Below are 15,229 nucleotides of genomic sequence, written 5' to 3' on the forward strand. Positions count from 1 at the left end.
CAGGGAAGTGGGGGAGGAGTGGCTATTATAGCCAGGGAGAGCCTTTGCCTACGTAGACTCATTGCTCCGGAAATTGTGGGTTGCGAGTCTCTCTTGATGAAGTTGGACTTAGGGGTTCAGGTGGGCTTATTTCTCACGTACCTGCCTCCCAGCTGCGTGTCAAAAGCCCTGCCTGTGCTACTCGAGGAGGTAGCCGGGTTGGTGGTGGAGTTCCCCGGACTTATTGTCCTGGGGGACTTCAACCTGCCGTCACTCGGCGAAACCTCTGGGTTGGCACAGGAGTTCATGGCCACCATGACAGCCATGGACCTGACTCAAGTAGTACAGGGTCCGACTCACGAGGGAGGGCATGCACCTGATATGGTATTCCTTTCCGAGCAATTGAGTAATGGTCTGAGACTAAGGGGCTTAGAAACATTGCCTTTGTCATGGTCAGACCATTTCCTACTACGGCTTGACTTCCTGGCTCCAATCCTTCCCCGCAGGGAGGCGGAACCAATTAAGATGTTCCGCCCCAGACGCCTGATGGACCCAGAGGGCTTTCAGATGGCGCTTGGGGTTATTCCAGAGGCACTCGTCCACAGTTCGGCGGAGTCTCTTGTGGAGGCCTGGAATACGGCTGCTGCGGAGGCTCTCGACCGGATTGCGCCTTTGCGACCTCTCCGCGGCGCTAGACCCCGTAGAGCCCCATGGTTCAACAAGGAGCTCCGGGAGTTGAAACGCCAAAAGAGACGTCTAGAGAAGCGATGGAGGAAGAGTAGGTCTGAATCCGATCGAACACTTGTAAGAGCTTTTATTAAGACTTACAAAGTGGCGCTCAAGGCGGCAAGATGCACGTACCATGCCGCCTTGATTGCATCAGCGGAATCCCGCCCGGCCGCTCTGTTTAGGGTGACCCGCTCCCTTCTTAACCAGGGGGGAGTTGGGTAGCCCTTGCAGAGTAGTGCCGAGGATTTTAACACGTTTTTCGCTGATAAAGTCGCTCAGATCCGGGCCAACCTCGACTCCAATTGTAAGACAGAGTCGACTGACAACGAGTCAGTCGAGGTGACTGGGGCACGTACTTGTCCACCTGTCTGGGAAGAGTTTGATCTGGTGACACCTGATGAAGTGGACAAGGCCATTGGAGCTGTGAGTTCTGCCACCTGTTTACTGGATCCGTGTCCCTCCTGGTTGGTTTCGTCCAGCAGGGAGGTGACACGGAGCTGGGCCCAGGAGATTACCAACGCTTCCTTGGGGAGGGGAGTTTTTCCATCACTCTATAAAGAAGCGCTCGTGCGCCCCCTCCTCAAGAAGCCCTCCCTGGACCCAGCCGTACTTAATAACTATCATCCAGTCTCCAACCTTCCCTTTATGGGGAAGGTTGTTGAGAAGGTGGTGGCACTCCAGCTCCAGCGGTCCTTGGAAGAAGCCGATTATCTAGGTCCCCAACAGTCGGGTTTCAGGCCCGGTTACAGCACGGAAACCGCTTTGGTCGCGTTGATGGATGATCTCTGGTGGGCCCGGGACAGGGGTTTATCCTCTGTCCTGGTGCTCCTTGACCTCTCAGCGGCTTTCGATACCATCGACCATGGTATCCTTCTGCACCGGCTGGAGGGGTTGGGGGTGGGAGGCACTGTTCTCCACTGGTTCTCCTCCTACCTCTCTGGCCGGTCGCAGTCGGTGTTAGTGGGGGGTCAGAGGTCGGCTCCTAGGTTTCTCCCTTGTGGGGTGCCTCAGGGGCCGGTCCTCTCCCCCCTGCTATTCAACATCTACATGAAACCGCTGGGCGAGATCATCCAAGGACATGGGGTGAGGTATCATCAATATGCCGATGACACCCAGCTTTACATCTCCACCCCATGCCCAGTCAACGAAGCGGTGGAAGTGATGTGCCGGTGCCTGGAGGCTGTTGGGGCCTGGATGGGTATCAACAGACTCAAACTCAACCCGGATAATACGGAGTGGCTGTGGGTTTTGCCTCCCAAGGACAATTCCATCTGTCCGTCCATTACCCTGGGGGGGGAATTATTGACCCCCTCAGAGAGGGTCCGCAACTTGGGCGTCCTCCTCGATCCACAGCTCACATTAGAAAACCATCTCTCAGCTGTGGCGAGGGGGGCGTTTGCCCAGGTTCGCCTGGTGCACCAGTTGCGGCCCTATCTGGACCGGGACTCATTGCTCACAGTCACTCATGCCCTCATCACCTCGAGGTTCGACTACTGTAATGCTCTCTACATGGGGCTACCTTTGAAAAGTGTTCGGAAACTCCAGATCGTGCAGAATGCAGCTGCGAGAGCAGTCATGGGCTTACCTAGGTATGCCCATGTTTCACCATCACTCCGCAGTCTGCATTGGCTGCCGATCAGTTTCCGGTCACAATTCAAAGTGTTGGTTATGACCTTTAAAGCCCTTCATGGCATTGGACCAGAATATCTCTGAGACCGCCTCCTGCCGCACGAATCCCAGTGACCGATTAGGTCCCACAGAGTGGGCCTTCTCCAGGTCCCGTCAACTAAACAATGTTGGTTGGCGGGCCCCAGGGGAAGAGCCTTCTCTGTGGCGGCACCGGCCCTCTGGAACCAACTCCCCCCGGAGATCAGAACTGCCCCTACTCTTCCTGCCTTCCGTAAACTCCTTAAAACCCACCTTTGCCGTCAGGCATGGGGGAACTGAAACATCTCCCCCTGGGCATGTTTAATTTATATATGGTATGCTTGTGTGTGTGTCTGTTAGCATATGGGCTTTTTAAAAATTTTTTTTAAATATTTTAAATTTGTCAGATTATTTATGATTTGTTCCACGTGTTGTGAGCCGCCCCGAGTCCTCGGAGAGGGGCGGCATACAAATCCAAATAATAAATAAATAAATAAATAAATAAATAAATAAATAAATAAATAAATAAATAAATAAATGGTATATTGCTGGCAGTTTAAAGTTAAGAATAAAACAAGACAAGCAATTGTTTTCTTACCATTTGAGCCTGCTGCTTTTAACTTTCAACAGGAACTCACCTTGAATGATACTCAGAGGGCCACGAAGCACAGACATTGGTGGAGGAGAGTCTTGACGCAGCTGCTTCAAGTTGATTCTCAGTGAATTTGGTAGCATGCCAGGAATGAGGCCTGCAGGCTAGATCATTTTTTCTGGAATGAGAAAAGTGAAGCAACTACAATTATTGCATATGGAAATCACACTAGTAGAAAACAACCACAGACCTACTTAAGTTAACAGATGCAATAATAAGAACCGCACTACAGAACATTTTCATTTTTTTTAAACAAATCACCTCAGAAGAATCTAGCTTTTGTTTTAAATGACATTCCAAATGGAGGGTGAGTCAGTGACAGCAAGCTGAAGCATTTTTTAAGAGCAGGTAAATAAAATTTAAAACAATTGAGCCTTGTATACAAGCAAAGAAGTACAAAAAAAAGTATTCTGATCTTTATCAGGGCTCAGACATTCTTCTTATTTGAATGTTAGACGAGAATAGGTGTGGTTTGTTAGTTATAGGAAAGGCTAAACTTTGATACAGATACTGCCTGCTGCTTACAAAATCAAGTATTACCTTGAAAGAGAATTCACCCCACATTCTACAACTGTAGAACCCCACAGCTGAAGACCAGAAGCTTATCTCTCTGATTTTATAACTCATTTAGCTTTTTTCTTCATGTGTACAAAATGTTCGAAACAACAAGCATGAAGGAGCCTCTTATGCTGTCTTGACTTTTGCTGCTCTACAGAGCGGGGGTAGGGGAACTTAAGCTCAGTTGCTTCAAAAATTTACATAACCTGGAGATTATAGCTCAAAAGTGCATGAGAAAAAATAGTCTGTATTGTTAGTCTAAATAACATTGCCATTTCCTAAAGATCCTCAAGTCCTATGTAACTTCCTACGTGAAGCTGTCTAATATTTGAGTAGATCTAATTCCACCAATCTAGCAATAATTATTGTGCTGATCATGATCAACTGATGCATAATTGGATTGCCTAATGAAAAAGATAAATATAAATTTTACATTTACAGTAATACTCCCGTCAGATGATTTCCTTACAAGGAAATTCATAGGATTTATTTCTTCATGAGCATTGGTAGAAATGCAGAGTTTTATTACAAAAGTCCCAAAGGTACTTTTCCAAAAGGCAACTGGACTTTATTGTTTTTTTCGTTTGAAATAGTGGCGCTCCTCATCCAAAAAGCTTTTCAGAAGGAAAAAACAAAGTCAATCTGCCTTTTGGAAAAGCATCTTTGGGAAATCATGTCTGAATGATTAAAAAGGTATTCCACTACAAAAGGTTAATTTTTACATTTGCTTATTATTTATTTAATGTATAACTCACCCCCACCCCCCTCGCAGGAGCTCATTGTATGTTATATAGTAATTTCCTTTCTCTTACCTTCAGATCAAGCAGCCTTGTGAAGTAGGGTACACTGATTTTGAGTTTTTATGGATAAGAGTAGACTAAAAACCTGTGTCTCTTGCCCCTTGTTCTATAGCTAAGAACTACAACACAACAATTCTACTGGCTTTTTATTTGTATGGGATGTAGCCAGCGGTGGGTTACGAGCTGGAATGCTAAATTGTGCTCGCCGCACAATTTGCTTCTGCACCTGTGGAAGTAGCAAAATTGTGCATTGAGCTGCAGGTGCACCTGTGTTTCAGTGAGGTTTTTTGCTTCCGTGGATGCCGAAAAACGAGCGCACCTGCGACTCCGTGCACAATTTTGCTACCTCCAGAGGCGCAGAAGTAAAATTAGCACTTATGAGCTGCTGCGGCAAGCGCAATTTAGCATTCCGGCTCGTAGCCCATCGTTGGATGTAGCCCAGATATATAATATTTTATTTCAGGATGAATTTGGGTTAAACTCTTGTATTCCAGGTAAGGCTATAAAGTGAAACATGGCCGCAATTGACAAGCAATTGTTGAATGCAAATCTTTCCAGAGAAAGGCAGTTTATCAAATCATTATGAAACACCCCAAGCTTTAGGTGTGGTTTTCTCTCAGTTCAGCCAAACCGGTAGCTACCCGCTGGTGATGGTCTGTGGGCACCACCATCACTTTTTTTTAAAAAAAATCTTCCCCTACTTCACCCCACCCACTTACTCACTCCTTACTGCCTAATTGGCCTTCCCAGTTCCCACAAGGCGCCTGCCCTGTGCCCTAACTGAGGTGCTATTTCCCACCTATAGGTAGTCGCGGTTGCGCTAGCCCTCCCACCCCATCCCTGCAGCTTGCCGCAGTCTCTCCACTATCCCCACTAGGCTGGTGACCTTACCTTCCTCCCCTGGCTGGTGGCAGAGGTAAAGGCATGCAAGCGCACATGAGGAACCAATACTTGGAGCAGTTTTGGAGCTTCTTAAAGAGAAGGACTGCTCCTTGGCCCCAGCCATGCGTTTTCCAGCCTGGGCTATTGCAGTAACTTTTCAGCCCAAGTAGTCTGGGCTTGAAAATACATGGCTGGGGCCAAAGAGTGATCCTCCTCCTTAAAAAGTTCTAAAACTGCTCCAAACATCAGTTCCTTGTGGGCGCTGAAAATACTGGCCTTCAACCTAGCTGTTTCTCTACGCCTCACTTTCCAAATGGGTCCCCAAAGTGCTGTGTTGTGAAAGACTCTCTCTCCCCCTCTCGCCCCCAGCAACAGAGCGGAAGGGGGGGGGGGGAGAAAACAGGTCAACCGGAAACCAGAATAAATTGTTGGGAACTGGCAAAAACAGAAAACATCAGTCACATGACTGTGTGGGATGTTGTAACTGGTCATAAATGTGTGTGCGTGTGTGAGCATGTGTGTGCATGCATATGGCTGTCAAAACTCCAAAAACAGGTTAAATAGCTCTGAGGAGGTCATAAATTTGAATACTTGCTAAGCAAATGGCCATTAAGTGAGGACCATTGCATTTGGTTTGCCTTAAGGATGCAGAGCTGTATGGAATCTGGTTTCCTTTAAACCTTTGGAGGATTGCAAAAGGTCTGAATGCAGGAATCTAAGATTGTGATCACTTAGCCACACCCACCCAGTCACATAACCATGGAGCCTTGCCCATCTAGTTACATGACCATGAAGCCACGCCCACATCACATGGTCATCGAGCCATGCCCATAGAATTATCCACCTCCACAGAGCCAGTAGTAAAAAAAAATTCAAAATCCACCCCTGCCAAGCTTCCTCTTAAATTGATTCAGGTCCATTAGTTAATGTGGACAGGTTTTGTTATTTTTGTCCTGCCTTTAATATTTTTATTAATGTTTATAAATATTTCAAGGTGGTGAACTTACCTAATGCTCCTTTTTCCTCCTATTTCCCCACATCAATAACCCTATGAGGAAAGTTGGACTGAAAGAGAGATTGGCCCAAAGTCACCCAGCTAGCTTTCATGACTAAGGCAGGACTAAAATTCACTGTCTCCTCTAGGTTGATGTGTTAATGACTAGGTAGGCGGGTAACACCAGGAAACTAAAGAAACCACAGAATGGTTGTGATTCACAGATACTTGATCATAAGATAAAGCACTGGTGGTAATATCTTCCATGTTTAGATCATGTCATTACTTCCCTAAAATTAAAAGAAACAACCAGCAGATCTACAGTATATCATAATGTGTATGTTAGGCCATCAATAACCTGGCTAGATTTATGATTATAATCTTCAATCTCAGTATTATCTTCAGTGAGTTATTGGTTTTACATTAAGTATTTTTTTAAAAAAAAAATACATCTGGGAATGCTCTACTGCATATATATATATATATATATATATAGTCTCCCTTAATTTTAAAAATTCAGCAAAAACATGTGATACATACATATATGTATTATGCTTCATATATGCTTCTGAATATGTTCAGGAATATATATATATTTCCACAACAGATGCTATTCTGTGAATGCATGCATTTAATAATCTAAAAATGAACACTCAATCCCTACATTGCTAAGACTCTTCATTTGCATATGATCAAGGGCACATACACCACCAAGCTATTATTGGTGTCTTAAATCTCATAGAGCTGCTTTATTAATCAGCAACAGATGTATGGCTTTACATTTATAAGGCAATATAATACATTGACAGCTTTTTGATATCTTATGTTTATCTTTCAGTGAGGCATAATGGATATTCAAGGCTGTGTTCACAGGATCAGGTTTAATTTAAATGAGCAACATCCAGGAAGGAGTTTTTAGAATAAGGAAATTTTTGTTTTATGACTTAAACCCATCATGTACATTATTTCAAGACAAGTTTCTTTAAATGTCTTTAAATGAATGAATGAATGAAATGCATGAATGAAACTGCAGGCAGTAACCTTAAAAAAAGTTTTAGCTTTAAATTAAAGAAAAGTTGAAGCAGCAAGTCTCTTTTCTGATGAAATTACTTTTAGTAAGGAATCAGAAAGAGGGGGGGGTATGCAACTTTAACTTTCTATACTATTCTCACCGCTTTGAGAAATGGGGTAGCAAACAAATATAATGGAACAGTGTTATTTAACTACAACTGTCCACAATGAAGTAGAAGTAACATTACTGCTATGAAAAAAGAATTTGCATTTAAGAAATACAGCCTGCTCTCTACTATTGAACTAAGGTAAAGTCATTTATGGTATGAAACTGAAGTTGAAAAGAAAGGAAATTATCCCAACACAATGAAAAGAATAAGACAATGCAATATAACTTTAGAAAAAAGAAGTAAAAAAAAGAGTAACAGGTGGTTTTATGATGCAAAATTAAGCAAAATTACAGAATAACAATTGCAAAGGTATCATTGAATTAAACTTCTCTACTGCGAAATTGTCCACTTTTTTGAGTACTATTGCCTAAATTTAATTTCAGTGGAAAGCCTAAGATACACTTGACTGTGATTACTGAGTGCACTGTGAGCTAGGGAACCAAAGGCAATTATACTGCATATTATTGATTTGTACACATTGCATAGCTTTACCCTTATTTATTTCCTAGGATCAATTTGCATAACAGATAAATATTTTATTGTAAATATATGGCTTTAAAAGAACAGAAATATGGAGCTTTTAGAGCAGAGTGTCAAACTCAATTTCATTGAGGGCCACATCAGCATTGTGGCTGCATTTGGGTTGGGTGGGCGTGGCCAGGTGGTTGCAGTCCAATGGGTGGGTGTGGGCAGGTTGGGTATGGATAGCTTGATGGCCCTCGCATCAGAGTCGGGCCCTGTGGAGGATTGGGCAGGGCTAGGAGGTTTAGAGGGGTCTCTGGCAAAAAGGGGCAGGAGAAGGGTGCATACCAGGGCTTAATCCATCTGAGGAACAAAGATAGACAGAAAGGTTGCTGCAATCCAGCCAGTCACCATTGTCAAGCTGTGACCTCTGCACACTCTGTCCCCAGAATAAAACCTGGTTCTTCAGCAAGCCTGCCACATTCCCACTTGCATGCTCACCACCCCCTGTACGTGTGACTAGGGAACAGGCCTAGGGCTAGGCTACAGCAGCCCCACGGATCTAAAGCCAACCATGTTCTGGCCTGGATGGCTGCCAGCAGGATGTAGATAGGCAGCTAGTTACACTGGCCTGGGCCAAGGTACCAGGAACTGGTCCTTCACTGCTTCCAGGGAAGACCTATGGGTGGGTTTTAACTACGGTACCTTGAGGGCCTTGTGTTTGACACCCTTGATTTAGAGTGCGTCTTGATATTACATTCAGTACTATTAAGAATTTATGACAGCGTTAGAAATTAACATAATTTTAATTTGGGGTATGGTTTTATTTATAAAATAATAATCTCCCAGACAATCTGTATATTATAATTGCTATTAAAACAATATAGATTTATTATTTAATTTTACTGATTTGTAGTTTAGTATTGATTTTATACCATCAAGAGTTGTGAAAGAATTGGGCATTCTTTAAAAAAAAGAATTGGGCATTCTTGTAAAATTAATAAAATAAAAAAAAATAGCTACTCTACATATGGTTTAAGATTTTCTTAGTTTTCATATTTTGATGAACATTTTAATTAAAAAATAATACTCATTTAAATTAATATGATATTTTAAGTAACAAGTGTTTAAATCATAAGGTATATAACACTAAGAAATTCAGCAAAAAAGCAAACAAACTAATAAAACCAACAACAGCAATAATAAAATTTCCTTCTTTTATATCCAGTCAGCAGGAGACAAACAAACTTCAGGGAATTTAGGAATCTATTTTCATAATATAATCTTTGTTTGATTTTTACCAGACACAGCTGGAATATTACAGCTAACACCCAAAGTTAAGAGAAAAGCAGAAACATTAGAAAATAAACTACAGGAAATTTCTTTTAAACTCAGCAGGTATCTAGCACAGTGTTTTTCAACCAGTGTGCCGCGGCACACTAGTGTGCCGTGAGACATGGTTAGGTGTGCCGCGAAGCTCAGAGAGAGAAAGCAAGCAAAAGAGAGAAAGAGCAAGCGAGAGAGAAAGAGAAGAGAAAGAGAACAAGAGAAAGAGAGCAAGAGAGAGAAAGAAAGCAATAGAGAGAGAAAGAGAGGGAGGGAAGGAGAGAGAGAAAGACATAGAGGGAGGTAGGGGGAGAGAGAAAGAGAGCAAAAAAGAGACGAGGGAAGGAAGAGAAAGAAAGAGGGATGGAGAGAGAGAAAGAAAGAAAGAGGAAGGAAGGAAGAGAAAGAGGGAGAGAGAAATAGAGCGAAAGGGAGGAAGAGAGAGAGAGAGAACTTTTTTGTCCAAACTTTTTTTAGCCCCCCCCTGCACCGCTCAATGTGCCCCTGGGTTTCGTAAATGTAAAAAATGTGCCGCGGCTCAAATAAGGTTGAAAATCACTGATCTAGCAGACTAAGACATCAGTTCTTTCTTCCTATTAAGACTTATATTATCCTTTGTGTCATCAAGTTGAAAGACAATATGAAAAGCTAAAGTGAATTCAACATAAAAATAGCTTCTTTCCAATGCAATTTCATAGACTTTCTTTTTTCCCTCTCTAAATTGTTGATTCATTAAATATCAATGAAAAGAAGATATAGATGGAATGTAGAAGTCTAAACCAAGACATTTTTATTCACTGAAATATCAGGAACAGAAAAATTAATTTTGAAAATGTCATTTTTTAAAAAAACGAACTTGTTCAAGATATGTATCAAAATCATAATAATATACTAGTACATTAAATAATAATGGACACCATACTAAATCAAAATTTAATTCCCTAATGCAGACAGCATTAAATCAGTTTGATCACTAGAGGGCGCCTAAAGCAAAGGACCAAGTTCTTATAGTTGCAATTTAATATCATTTAGAGGTAATTTTGACATTTCAACAATCTACTATAAAATATTGAAGGCTGCCAAATATGCAGTAAAAATAATAATAAGAAGAAAAGATGGAAAAAAGCCATTTGCAAAATTTGAATCTAAATGTTTGACACTTTATGTACTCATCAAAGTAAATATAAATTATATCCATTAGGTATAAGAAAAAATACTTGAAGAATTAGTATATCAGTGAGGATATATCAGTATATCAGTGAGGAATAACTATAACATAAAAAGTATTTAAAAAGCAAAATTTAACATTTTGGAAACCAGCAGCAATGGTCATTAAAATGATGGAGACTCTACTCAAAAAGAGGATAAATCAGCACCTAAAAAACAATAACTTATTGGACCCAAATCAGTATGGCTTTACTGAAGGCAAATCATGTCAGACTAATCTCATTGATTTCTTTGACTATGTCACAAAGGTGTTGGATGAAGGTGGTGCTGTGGATATTGCCTATCTGGACTTCAGCAAAGCCTTTGATATGGTTCCAGAGCTGATAGATAAATTAGTGAATTAGTGAAGATTGGACTTAATCCCTGGATAGTTCAGTGGATTTGCAGCTGGCTGAAGCGTAGACATCAGAGAGTTATTGTTAATGGCGAGTATTCTGATCAGATATGACACTGTGTTTGTATTTTATATATTGGGTTTTTTTCTTCTTAGACTTTTTAATGTAAAACTGTTATTTTAGATTTTAATTATTACATTTGTTACCATGTATTGTTTTTATCACTGTTGTGAGCCGCCCCGAGTCTACGGAGAGGGGCGGCATACAAATCTAATAAATAATTAGTAATAATAACAACAACAATAACAATAATAATAATAATTCTCAGCCTGCAAATGTACTCTTTGAAGCACACAATGTCTGAAGGCTGCCTCTACCGAAGCAAAAACGCCAATCCTGTACCCTTCTTCGGCCCACAACAGCTCTTCAGGATTGCCTGGCATATTGGCTGTAGAATATAAGGCAGAGATTGGAGCATCAACTGCTAGGTCCTGGAGATTCTGTTCAAGCTCTGTGGCCACACTATAATAGCATCTGTCAACTGGCAATGGGGCACGCCCTGAACCAAGAAGTTGCCACTGCCACAGGACTGTTTCACTCCCACGTCAATACCTGCCTGATGGCCTCATTGATGATGGACTGCATGTTGGGGTCAGGGACCCTAGTGAGGGAAGCAGTGTGGAGCCCAGCAGCAGTTGTAGTAAAGGTGTTGAAAAGCAAAGGCCTATCAGGAGCTCTACATGTCCCCTGCTGAGGATGGGTCTCCACTTGATCCCATGGATCAGCATCTTGAATGTTAAGGCTAGGGTTGTTCAGAGACAGTGTTACAGTGTGGTCATGGAGGGCCATATTGGCTCGCGCAGAGCCTGCGCCATTGTGAGCCAGCTGAGGGGCAACTCCTGTATAAATAGGCAAGGCTGCGGCGTGAGCACGGCTGGGTCTGGCACATACGTTTTCCAGGGCCTTGTCCCTGCAGGATTCATCCCTTTGGGTAGCCCTGGGGGTCTTTGCCTTGGAATGACCTTTAGTGGGAGGCAGACCATACGCCCTGTCTTGTCTATAAGGGCCCTGAGAGTGGCCCGACTCCCTCTCAGGCCCTGAGGTATTATGGGCCCTTTTGCAGCTTAGCTTGGTAATGTCATCCATCATAGTGCTGGGCCAGGTGACTCATGTAATGGCCACCTCCTCTTGTAACATCTTTTGGAGGTCTCAAAGTGGCTGCCACCTCGCTCTTTGTTCCTTTAGGGAAACAAAATGGCCACCACTGTATTGAGCAGCTTTGCCTTCCAACAAAATGGCCACTACCACACAATGAGCCTCGTGGTCCTCCAAAATGTCCAGTGCAAGACTGGCACTAAGAGTAGCCTCACAAATGACAGGAGTGGTCACGGACAAAAGGGGCTGAGCAGACTAGCTAAGGCCCACAAATGTGGCTTGGCAAAACTCAAGCAGGTGAGTGCAGTGAAAATTAATGGGTGGACCCAAAGGACTCTGATTCAGGGATGAGGCAGCTAGTCACAACATCGAAAAAGCTCCTGTGGGCTTCTATGTATCCGAGCTGCCTGTGCTTGCCAAAACAGGAAGGAGAGCGCAAAGCTCTTCTGACCATAGGTCACTCGAGCAGCTAGCTCCTATGACTGAAGAAAGAGTTTTTCTGTAAGAAGTGGAGGACTAGCTACCTGTCAAAAGGCCTGTTATGAGCGCCAAACTCCACGGCCAGACCCATGATGGCTCTGAGCAGCCAGTAATTTCAGGGCTGGAGTTGGAAACTCCAAAGGTCAGTCGGGAAGGGACCCCTCCACCATGGCTTCAGATGACTCTTGGCTGAAGGCTCAGTAGATGGGAGCAGCGAGAGCCATAGCTCTTAGCAGCTTTCGACCACAGTGACTCCAAGCGATTTTGAGAGAAGCAGCTAAGGGAAAAACTCACAATTAATGAGTCCTTGATGCCGTAGTAAGATGGAGAAAATATTCCAAGATGGGAGATTGAAGAACACAAATCATGTCAGACCGAGTCAAAGAGGAGGAAATTGAGGCAGAGGTGGAGATCTACAATTTGATAGACTAAGTCCTCATTGGCTGAACAGAGGATGTCATTCCATTTTGGGATGTTAGTTCCACCCACTGTGGAGAACTCCTTAAGTATTTTGGTATACCCTGTATACCATATTTTTCAGACTATAAGACGCACTGGTGTATGATGCATCAAGGTTTTGAAGAGGTAAGTAAGAAAAAAAGTTTTTGTCCTCCACGGCCCCCAGGAGCACTCTGCAGGCCTCCCATACCCCCTGAGCACCCCATTTTAGAGAAAAACTAGCCCAATTTTTTTTTTTGCAAAAATGGAATGTGGGAGTGGGGCTCCAGGAGGCCGACATGAATGTATTTGGTGTATAAGAGACACCAACATTTGAACCCACTTTTAAGGGGGGGGGGAAAGGTACGTCTTATAGTCTGAAAAATATGGTACTTTGTAGAAATCTTTCTACTGTAAAATTTCTATTTTTATTTAATCCACTGTAGCTTTTTTCATTAAATATATATTTCAACTAGTATCAGGAAATTTCAAAATAACTATTGCTTTGTTAAACATTTGAGAGTACAGTGATACCTCGTCTTACGAACGCCTATTCATACAAACTTTTCGAGATATGAATCGGGCGTTCAGGATTTTTTTGCCTCTTCTCAAGAACCATTTTTGTCTTACGAACCCTTGTTTCTCTCCTGGCTGCCGCTGCTGCAAGCAGCGGCCAAAACAAGCGATTTTAAGTTAGCAGGCTCTGATGATCGAAAGGGAACTGGAGCCAGGCTTTCCCCTGCGGGGTCTCCCCGCTCCCCCCATCCCATCTGCTAGAAAAGGAGAGGAGCTCTCCGCTCCAGGGGGGAGGGTAGATAAAGCAACGCTAGCGGAATGCTTGTAGAGGCACAAAAAGGGAGCCTATGGAGCAATAAAGGGCATGGGGGGGGGGGTCCTGGAAATGTCAGGATTTTGGAAAGCTGGAGCTATAAAGGGCATGGAGGAGTCCTGGAAACGTCAGGATTTAGGAAAGCTGGAGCTATAAAGGGCAATGGGTGGGGTCCTGAAAACATCAGGATTTAGGAAAGCTGGAGCTATAAAGGGCATGGAGGGGGTCCTGGAAATGTCAGGATTAAGGAAACCTGGAGTCCTGGAAGCGTCAGGATTAAGGAAAGCTGGAGCTATAAAGGGCATTGGGGGGGGGGGGGTCCTGGAAACATCAGGATTTAGGAAAGCTGGAGCTATAAAGGGCACGGGGGGAGTCCTGGAAAGTCAGGATTTAGGAAAGCTGGAGGATTCATTTATTCATGTCATTTATTCCTCCAGCCGGCCTAAATCCTGATGTTCCATGACCCCCCCATGCCATTTAGTGCTCCAGCTTTCCTAAATCCAGACGTTTCCAGGACCCCGTCATGCCCTTTATTCCTCCACCCCCCTCTTTTGCTGCTCCTCCCCACCCTCTGTTCGCTTTGCTTCTAAAGTTTTGGAGTTTCCCAATGGGCTTGCACACATTATTCGCTTTTCCATTGATTCCTATGGGAAACATTGTTTCATCTTACGAACTTTTCACCTTACGAACCTCGTCCCAGAACCAATTAAGTTCGTAAGACGAGGTATTACTGTATTGGCTGGTAAGAACATTCAATTAGCTTAATGGCATTGGATCTTAAGAGATACCTTGAGATTTGAACCACTCAACTATTCAATGAAATTTAAATATAGCCACAGAAATATCTCTGAGTTCACTGTATTATTAGTTTTGGATGGTAAAACTGATTGAGAATCAATGCAGCGTAAACATATCTTAATTATTGTATATTTTACTATTGTATTTTTAGATAATTAACTTAAGGATGATTGTAATATTGGGTGAATGAATTTGATTGAAAGTTTTAATTGTGAAATGAATGAGATGAATGGAAGGGTCAGTTTACCTGGCGGCTTGAAGGCAGGAGGAGTGGGGAGCCTATCTCTGGGGTGGAAGAGGGCAGAAATATTCCGGTTTTGCTGGGGAGAGGCAGATATGGCGAGAGACATGGGGTAGGCTGCTCTCGGGGAAAAAGAGACTGCTGCTTGAAAGCGGTCCCTTGTTCCGGCCCCAAACTCAACCCAGAAAACTGGTAACAAGTGAAATCTGGACCCTGGGCTCAGGCTGTTGCTGCTAAATGCCAGGTCTGCTGTAAATAAAGCTCCCCTCATCCAGTATTTAGTCCTGGAGGAGGAGGCAGACCTGGCATGTGTGAGTGAGACCTTTCTGGTCCCAGAGGGAGGAGTGCCCAGCTGGGTTTCAGGTCTGGCATCAGCCGCGATCCCAGGGAAGGGGGAGAGGAGTGGCAATTATAGCCAGGAAGACAATCAAGCTTTGTAGGCTCGCTGCCACTGAGATTGCAGGTTGTGAGTCCTTTCTTATGAGGTTGGACCTAGGGGTACAAGTGGACTTGTTG

The 15,229-nt window shown here is 43.4% G+C and overlaps 1 protein-coding gene across 2 annotated transcripts in view; it reads right to left on the reverse strand.

The window, feature by feature from the left end:
* The window catches only part of SHROOM2 (shroom family member 2), a 191,039-nt gene that overhangs the window by 68,431 nt on the left and 107,379 nt on the right, over positions 1–15,229 (reverse strand). For both annotated transcript variants that reach the window (XM_070750847.1, XM_070750846.1), the window contains exon 3: positions 2,994–3,125. In XM_070750847.1, the coding sequence (XP_070606948.1) occupies positions 2,994–3,125 (132 nt within the window). The remainder of the gene's footprint in view (positions 1–2,993; positions 3,126–15,229) is intronic.

The sequence above is a fragment of the Erythrolamprus reginae genome, chromosome 4, assembly GCF_031021105.1.
Source record: "Erythrolamprus reginae isolate rEryReg1 chromosome 4, rEryReg1.hap1, whole genome shotgun sequence".
In the NCBI taxonomy this organism is placed as follows: domain Eukaryota; kingdom Metazoa; phylum Chordata; class Lepidosauria; order Squamata; family Dipsadidae; genus Erythrolamprus; species Erythrolamprus reginae.